General features: G+C 36.6%; 1 gene segment (V, D, J or C); it reads left to right on the top strand.

The window, feature by feature from the left end:
* LOC114636527 overlaps positions 1-814 on the top strand; it is a gene marked incomplete at its 3' end in the record, with an annotated part of 1,055 nt that extends 241 nt beyond the window's left edge. The window contains 2 exon segments of the V gene segment in view: positions 171-477; positions 715-814. Of these exon segments, the coding sequence occupies positions 171-477; positions 715-814 (407 nt within the window).
* Positions 815-9,906: the final 9,092 nt, after the last annotated feature.

Below are 9,906 nucleotides of genomic sequence, written 5' to 3'. Positions count from 1 at the left end.
TCAAAATTCTTTTCCCCGGGAATTAGCATTTAAATTATATTTTTTTTCTTTTTCTTTCTTCTTTTTTTTTCTTTTTCTTTCTTCTAAATATTAGGTTGTATAAAATAATTTTTGTGTGTCTATTTCTACTAATCCCTCTTTCTCTCTATGTTGCTTTTGTCTATTCATAGTGTCCAGTGGAGAAATTGTACTCACCCAGTCTCCAGCAATCATGGCTGCATCTCCAGGGGAGAAGGTCACCATGACCTGCACTGCCAGCTCAAGTATAAGTTCCAGTTACTTGCACTGGTACCAGCAGAAGTCAGGCACCTCCCCCAAACTCTGGATTTATAGCACATCCAACCTGGCTTCTGGAGTTCCAAATCGCTTCAGTGGCAGTGGGTCTGGGACCTCTTACTCTCTCACAATCAGCAAGATGGAGGCTGAAGATGTTGCCACTTATTACTGCCAGCAGTGGAGTAGTTCCCCACCCACACAGTGATACAGACTGGAACAAAAACCCTCTAACTTCTTAGGGTCCAGCTACTTCCTCCTAGAGATAAAATATGGCCAGAGGTTTGGTTGCAGTAGTCCACACATGGTGTTCTGCTTTAAAATGTCATTTGCATCTTTGGATAACTGTCTTTATAATGTTCCACTATACTTCAGTGCTGTTTTCAAGTATATATTTTGCCAGAGTTTATTTATTCACAATTTTTGTTCTGTTTGTTGTAGGCAAGTGTGGCAGGCACTTTTCCTCAGCTCTTTTGCTGATGGTTCCCACGAACTTTCACATCTCTTTTCTGCTAGTTTCACTCATTTTAGGCTCTTTATGGTAGGTGGTTTTTCTTCAGGATAGTTATTTACTCACAATACAGTGCTTTTATTATCCTACAAAAAGTAATATCCATCCTAATCTGTCTTCTGATTTTTATTAGTAGACCTTCCTTTCCTCCAAATTTTCCCATTAACATGTGTTAGAAAGGATTTCCTCCTCAAAAAACAGATTTTGGAGACATATATATTTTCTTTTTATTCTCACTACAACTAATTAAAACACTTCACTAACAACAAAAACAATAAGTCATCAGAGAACTAATGAATGAACATTATTTTTCTATCTATCTATCTATCTATCTATCTATCTATCTATCTATCTATCGATCTATGAATCCATTGGTGTGTGTTTACCTTACTGTGAATAATTAAATTCATAAGGAAATTTTATTATTCTTAATTTTCAAACAGAAATTATTAAAAACATTTAAATGTACAATTGCATTTAAATGTAAATTCCATTTTAATTAAATTTAAATTACATTTACTAATAACAGGAATAATTATGTAACAGTTGATTCTATTTTTCCAATATATGGTGCTTGGTATGAAGATGACACAGTAACCAGGCTCCCTGTCTGCATGTCTAGGAGAAAGTGTCAGGATCACAGGAAGTCAAAATATCAATGGATATAAGCATTTTATTAACACATTATAATTTGTCTAAAAGCTTCTTTCAGAATCAGTCCTTTGACCTTTAGTCCTAGTAAAGAAAAAGGTGTATAAAGAGGATCATGGGCTTAACAGCAGTCCTAACTTGACAGAAGGACACTGCTTCAAGTGAAATCTCTACACATCTAAACCAAAAAAGACACACTTATGTGTTGGTAAACACTACATGAAATTTAGTGCAAGGTGCATATTTTTGGTTAGTGCTATACCAACTGTTGTTTGAATAAAAATGAACCCCATAGGCTCATGTATTTAAATGCTTAGGAAGCGACCCTATTTTACAGGATTTGGAGGAAATGCCTTGTTGGAGACTGTGTTTCAATGGGGTTGGGCTTTGAGATTTTAAAAGCCTTATCCAGGCCTAGTAATTTTATTTTCCTGCCTCTTGGTGATCCAGATGTCAAACTCTCAACTCTCATGTCTGCCTTTGTGCAGCCGTGCCCCCCGACATGTGGATAATTATCTAAGCTCTAATCAAGTCTCTAATAAATGGTTTCCTTTGTGAGGGTTTTTGTGGTTATGGTATCTCACAACAGCAATATAATATAACCAAAAAAAACTAAAGATTTATAGTGGAAACTTGAGAAATTTTGAGTCCTGAGGCAACAGTGAAACAGCAAGTCAGTTCTCCATTTCCTGACTCTATATCATGTCATCCAGAAGAATCTTTGCCAGGATCTATTTTTGTATTCTATTATTTTCTATTGACATGCTTAATGATCAACATTCCCATGAGATATAAAACCAGAAAACGAGGATTGAATGTTTTCTGAAATTTGTAGGAAGACATGGTCAGGGAAAACTCCTAGAAAAGTACCCACAGAGGTACAGAATGCACCTTACAGCACAAGTATCCCACCTTGAACTTCTGGGTAAATGAGGGGGAAAGGGTTTGACCAGCCCTCATTGCTGGTTTGAGGTAAGACTTCTTCTAGGGAATCACTGGATAATCAACCAACCCTCACATGAATATCTCTATGTAACATGACCAAGCCAGGGCACCATCATCACTGCACACATTAAAATTGGACAGGACAATCCAACAGAACACAAGAGTCTGAGACACATTTGTTTACATTCATTAGGAATCCCTTAAATACATGAAAGTGGAAACTTTAATATATACGCAGAGGATGTGTTAGAGAACTCTGAATTCTCTGTGAATGTTCCTTCATTTTCTGTGAGCTCATGTGAACTTTGTTTATGTCAATTAAGAGGGCCTTTTTTTCCCTGGTATTTTTGAACTTTTCTGCCTCTTACATATTTCTGTCTCCTTTTTACTGGGGAGCTTGGAGCCCTAAGACAAGATATTTGAATCAGACTTCCCACTTAGGACAGAGTGTTTATAGACTCAGTTGTGCTAAGATCTGGGGGCCTACTACGCCTGAGACCCTGTTACATATATCAAGAAAAGAAGCTTTACTCCATGTTTACTTATTAAAAAATTGTTTTATATTAATTAAATTCTTATGTGTTTGGTTTTGATGTGATCTAATGATAATCCAAGGTTACCAGTAATCAACGTCAAGTTTTCATTACCACTAACTCATGAAGAAGTATATTTTTTAGGAATTCTTTTAATTCAATCATTTCATGAAATCTATTCAATTAATGTTTGTGTGAATGAAGGTTGGGAAGTAATAAAGTAGTAGCAGACTGATTGCTTTTGTACTTAGTAGAACCAAGATGTGTGTCAGTACCATGAGCCTAGTAATTAAGGCCCAGAGATCCATGTGAAATTTTGGTTTCTACTCTCACAAATACAAAATGGAATTCAGTTCTGGGTCATTTCTTCTGTCCCAATTTTTTAACTGTCTCATGACCTTTTTACCTTAACTATCTATGCCATGCTAACAAATGTGCCTGAATCTTTCCTAGCTTTTACTTCGTTGATCTATGACACTTACCCAAATTGAAAAGAAATATCAATCATTTGGTTCTTTGAAGAAATCATTTGTTTTTATCAAATGAGAATTTTTGTAAAACTCAACTAATGTCCAAAGAGAGTCACTATTTGCCAATTGTTATTTCCAGTGGATTTTCTTGGGTGAGATTGCTGCCCCCAACTAATTCTTATATCCTCAAGTTTGAGTGTAATTAACATCATCTGCTCACTATGGTAGCTTAAACAACGCTACAGCTGGATTGGCCCTGTATAGCCAACAAGTGCTTAGAAAAAAGAAGCAGGTGTTACTGGTTATTCTACAGAATCTACAAAGTTTTTTTTCCAGAAATCCTCTGAGTCATGTATCTCTGCATCTTCTGCAGACCATCTATCTGTATGACTGTCCCTTTCCACAGACTTACTGACATGGTAAAGGGGCCAATTTCAGAGAAGTGATTATAGCCCTCACAGAGGCTTAGATGGGAAGCATAGACACTTATGTTTATAAACCACAACCAAAAACATAAAAACATATGCAAAACAATAATGTAATAGCTATAAATACTAGTATAAGGACAAAAATGGAAACACTTAGAAGTCTAAAATCAAAGAGGAAAATCATAGAATGAGAAGAGTTAAAAGAATACTGAAATGGGAAATGAGAAAGAAAACAGACAAAGAGGATTCTATTGCAGATAATGTAAATCCAAACTAGGAAAGAGACAAAAGAAAATAAAGAACTGTATTGACAGATAAAAGGATTTATTAAATATTAAGAGTTGATGTGTTCATTTTTCCTATAGTAAGAGCAATGAAGATGGTGAGTGGAGAAGACTGAGAACTTAGACTCAACTTGTACATTAGAATGAAAGCTTATTTTTAAAATTTTCTTTATTTCTGAATTTCAATCACCTACACAACAAACTAGTTTTGTATTTACCACCTTTCTTTCCTCTCATTCTTTTTATATAACCAACCAATTTCCAAAATTTCCTCACATCTCTCTTTATAACCTATTTATTCTAGTTAGTGTTGTCCACATGTGCATCGATATGGAGCCTTCTTCTGAAGCATAGTAATCCTACGAGTTGCTATATTCTATAATACTAATGGCTCTACTTCTCCAGCAGTCAATATAGCACTAAATGCTCACTATAGGTTGAATCTTGGATATGAAATTGCCATCTAGATGAGGCCATAATCTTTGCCATAATCTTGCAGATAATCACTACTTCATGAGTCCATGACTGTAATAGTCACATTGTCTCTGGAAGACACATTTCACAGTCCTCCTCCTATTTTCTGGGTTTTACATTTGATCTGCACATACTCCATGACAATTTCTGAGATTTGAGATAGATATATAAGTCAGATGTCCTATATCAACCTAAGCATTCAGTTGTGGTTCTGTCATCATTCTGACTAGTCATGTATTAATCCATTGATTTTTTTTGGAAATTATAAAAGGTTTATTTATTTTGTCTAACTTGCATTTTTTAAAATTTTTTATTGAATATTTTATTCACATTTCATATGTTATCCACTTACCCATCCCCCCCTGCCCAGGAACCACCCATCTCCTCACCCCTCCCCCTGCTTCTCTGCGGATGTGTCCCCACCTACACCCACACTCCCACCTCCCCACCCTCAAATTCCCACCCCATGGGGGGGGTCCAGCCTTCATGAGACCAACGTTCTCTTCTCCAACCTATGTCTGAAAGGACCCTCCACCCGTATATATACAGCTGGAGCCATGGATCCCTCCCTAAGTGCTCCCAGCCTGGTAGTTTAGACCCTGGGAGCTCTAGTTTGTTGGTATTTCAGTTCTCCTTGTGGGTCCGCAAACCCTTTCAGCTCCTACAGTCTTCACTCTGACTCCTCCATTGGGAAACTCATGATTAGTTCAATGGTTAGCTGTGAGCATCTGCCTCTGAATATGTCAGACTCTAGCAGACCTCTAAGGAGACATCTATATCAGGCTTTTGTTAGCATGCATTTACCGACTTCCACTTCAGCATCTATCTTTGGTGACTGCACATGAGATGGATACTCAGGTGGAATGGTCTCCAAACGGACCCTTCTTCAATTTTTGTTCCTCACTTTGTCTCCATATTTGTTCCTTTGAGTACTTTGTTACTTCTTCTAAGAAGGACCTAAGCACCTCTACTTGGTCTTCTTTCTTCATGAGCTTCATGTGGCCTGTGAGTCGAATCTTGGGTATTTCAAGGTTCTGCGCTAATATCCAATAAACAGTAAGTGAATACAATGAGTGTTCTTTTGTGATTGACTTACCTCACTCAGAATGATATTTTATAGTTCCATCCATTTACCTAAGATTTTCTCGAATTCATTGTTTTTAATAGCTGAGTAATACTCCATTGTGTAAATGTACCACATTTTTTGTATCCATTCATCAGTTGAAGAACATCTGGATTCTTTCCAGCTCCTGGCTATTATAAATAAGGCTGCTATGAACATAGCTGAAAATTTGTCCTTGTTATATGTTCAAGCATCTTCTGGGTATATGCCTAGTAGTAGTATAGCTGGATCCTCAGGTAATGCTATGTCCAATTTTCTGAGGAACCCCCAGACTGATTTCCAAAGTGGTTGCATCATCTTGCAGTCCCACCAACAATGGAAGAGTGTTCCTCTGTTTCCTCACCCTTTCCAGCATCTACTATCATCTGAGTTTTTAATCTTAGCCATTCTGACTGGTGTGAGATGGAATCTCAGGGTTGTTTTGATTTGCATTTCCCTGATGACTAAGGATACTGAACATTCCCTTAGGTGCTGCATGGCCATTCGAGTTTCTTCAGTTGAGAATTCTTTGTTAAGCTTTATATCACATATTTTAATGGGTTATTTGGTTGTCTGGAGTCTAATTTCTTGAGTTCTTTGTATATACTGGATATTAGCAGTCTATCAGATGTAGGATTGGTAAAGATCTTTTCCCAATTTGTTGGTTGCCATTTGGTCCTATTGACAGTGTCCTTTGCCTTACAGAAACTTTGAAATTATATGAAGTCTCATTTGTCAGTTCTTGATCTTAGAGCATAAGCCATTGGTTTTCTGTTCAGGAATTTTTCCCCTGTGCCCAAGTATTCTTGCTTCTTCCCAAATTTCTCTTCTAATAGTTTCAGTGTATCTGGTTTTAAGTGGAGGTCCTTTATCCACTTAGACTTGAGTTTTGTACAAGTTGATAAGAATGGATCAATTTGCATTCTTCTACATGTTTTTCTCCAGTTTAACCAGCACCATTCGCTGAAAATGCTGTCCATTTTCCACTGGAGAGTTTTAGCTTCTTTGTCAAAGATCAAGTGACCATAGGTATGTGGGTTCATTTCTGGGTCTTCAATTCTATTCCATTGATCTTCCTACCTGTCTGTGTACTGATACCATGCAGTTTTCATCATTATTTCTCAGTAGTACAGCTTGAGGTCAGGGATGGTGATTCTTCCAGATGTTCTTTTATTGTTGAGAATAATTTTCGCTATGCTGGGGTTTTTGTTATTCCAAATGAATTTGAGAATTTCCTTTTCTAACTCTGTGGAAAATTGAGTTGGAATTTTAATGGAGATTGAATTGAATCTGTAGATTGCTTTTGGCAAGATGGCCATTTTTATAATATTAATCCTGCCAATCCATAATCATGGGAGATCTTTCCATCTTCTGCTATCTTCTTCGATTTCTTTCTCCAGAGGCTTGAAGTTCTTGTCATACAAGTCTTTCAATTGCTTGGTTAGATTCACACCGAGGTATTTTATATTATTTGTCACTATTGTGAAAGTTGTCATTTCCCAAATTTCTTTTGCAGTCTGTTTATCTTTCATGTAGAGGAAGGCTACTGATTTGTTTGAGTTGATTTTATAACCAGCCAATTTGCTGAAGTTGCTTATCAGGTTTAAGAGTACCTAGGTGAAAGTTTTTGGGTCACTTAAGTACACTATCATATCATCTGCAAATAGTGATATTTTGACTTCTTCCTTTCCTATTTGTATCCCTTTGACTTCTTTTTGTTGTCTAATTGCTCTGGCTAGGACTACCATTACTATATTGAATAGGTAGGGGGAGAGTGGGCAGCCTTGTCTAGTCCCTGATCTTAGTGGGATTGCTTCAAGTTTCTCTCCATTTAGTTTGATGTTGGCTACTGGTTTGCTGTAAATTGCTTTTACTATGTTTAGGTAGGGGCCTTGAATTCCTGATCTTTCCAAGACTTTTATCATGAAGGGATGTTGAATTTTGTCAAATGCTTTCTCAGCATCAAGTGATATTATCATGTGGTTTTTTTCTTAGAGTTTGTTTATATAGTGGATTACATTGATGGATTTCCTAATACTGAACTATCCCTGCATTCCTGGAATAAAATGTACTTGATCATAATGGGTGATTGTTTTGATGTGTTCTTGGATTTGGTTTGCAAGAATTTTATTGAGTATTTTTGCATAGATGTTCATAAGGTAGATTGGTCTGAATTTCTCTTTCTTTGTTGGGTCTTCCTGAGGTTTCGGTATGAGTGTAATTGTAGCTTCATAGATTGAATTGGGTAGTGTTCCTTCTGTTTCTATTTTGTAGAACAGTTTGAAGAGAATTGGTATTAGGTCTTTCTTGAAGGTCTGATAGAATTCTGCACTAAAACAATCTGGACCTGGGCTTTTCTTGGTGGGGAGACTTTTAATCATTGCTGCTATTTCCTTAGGGTTATGGGACTGTTTAGATGGTATATTTGCTCCTGATTTAACTTTGCAACCTGGTATCTGTCTAGAATGTTGTCCATTTCATCCAGGTTTTCCAGTTTTGTTGAGCATAAGCCTTTGTAGTAGGATCTGATGAATTTTTGAATTTCCTCATTTTCTGTTGTTATGTCTCCCTTTTCAGTTCTGAATTTATTAATTTGGATACTGTCTCTGGGGCCTCTTGTTAATCTGGCTAAGGGTTTTTCTATCTTGTTGATTTTCTCAAAGAATCAGCTGCTGGTTTTATTGATATTTTGTATTGTTCTTTCTGTTTCTATTTGGTTGATTTCAGCCCTGAGTTTGATTATTTCCTGCCTTCTAGTCCTCTTAGGTGTATTTGCTTCTTTTTGTTCTAGAGCTTTTAGTTGTGCTGTCAAGTTGTTATTGTGTGCTCTCTCCAGTTTCTTTTTGTAGGCACTTAGAACTATGAGTTTTCCTCTTAGCACTGCCTTCATAGAGTCCCACAAGTTTTGGTATGATGTGTCCTTATTTTCATTAAATTCTAAAAAGTCTTTCAATTCTTTCTTTGTTTCTTCCTTGACCAAGGCATCATTGAGTAGAGAGTTGTTCAGTTTACATATGCATGTGGGTTTTCCATTGGTTTTGACATTATTAAAGACCAGCCTTAATTTGTGGTGATCTGCTAGGATGCAAGGGATTATTTCAATCTTTTTGTATCTGTAGAGGCCTGTTTTGTGACCAATTATATGGTCTATTTTGGAGAAGGTACCATGAGGTGCTAAGAAAAGTGTATATTCTTTTGTTTTAGGATCTCCATTGATTTCTGATTAATTAAAAAGGCGCTTTACTAACCAAAGTTGACAAGAAATAGAGAAAACAAATGCCTGGACAGTTGTATGTTTGAATGTACATATTTTTCCATGCTTTACAAAGTGTTATCACATCATAAAAATGTTGACTTATATCCAGCTTTAATCTCTTATGAGAAGGTACTTTGTGCATAGCAACTTGATTTTATCGAGTCCTACGTCCAAAATGTGTATTCTATTCATCAATTTTTTTCCTATTATCAAATTTCATTGAGAATCCAAGATCAGCAGCAATAGCCTGTATTACTTTGATGTCTCTATATTATTTTTTATTATTTTATCTGAAAAACAGATAATTTTAGGTATATACATAACAAGATGAGAAGCACCTTCCATCAGAACAAAACTCAGAAAATTGTTTTACCATTTGTAGTTTCCTTTGAGATGAAGAAAAGTGGAAAACAGAGAGGTGAGAATATAGTTTTGTTTTGCTGACTAATGGAAAAGAAACCAGCAGGGTCTATTCCAGTTAAGAGTACTATTTCTCCTACTGTCAGAATTTACACAGTTACCCATAGTTCTTTATCTTGAGAGGAAATCACCTCAAGAATTCCCATGTCAATATTTGTATGTATGCTAGTGTCATTCTTATTCAAGTCTTATTTAGGCATCAGCCATTAGATCACCTAGATGCAGCTTCTCTGACATTTCAAGGAGAAACAGATGCCTTACTTAGAGTTTTACTGCTGTGAGTATACACCATAACCAAGACAACTCTTATAAAGACACCATTTAACTGGGGCTGGCTTACAGGTTCTGAGGTTCAGTCCATTATCATCAAGGTGGAAACATGACAGCATCCAGGCAGGTTTGGTGCAGGAGGAGCTGAGTGTTCTCATCTTCATCTGAAGGCTGCTAGCAGAGTACTGGGTTCCAGGCAACTAAGATGAGAGCCTTAAATCCACACCCACAGTGACACAACTACTCCAACAGGGACACATATTCTAATAATGCTATTCCATGGACTGAG

This window comes from Grammomys surdaster, unplaced genomic scaffold (genome assembly GCF_004785775.1).
Source record: "Grammomys surdaster isolate TR1022 unplaced genomic scaffold, NIH_TR_1.0 124491, whole genome shotgun sequence".
Classification (NCBI taxonomy): domain Eukaryota; kingdom Metazoa; phylum Chordata; class Mammalia; order Rodentia; family Muridae; genus Grammomys; species Grammomys surdaster.
This window is presented reverse-complemented; position numbering and strand designations above follow the sequence as displayed.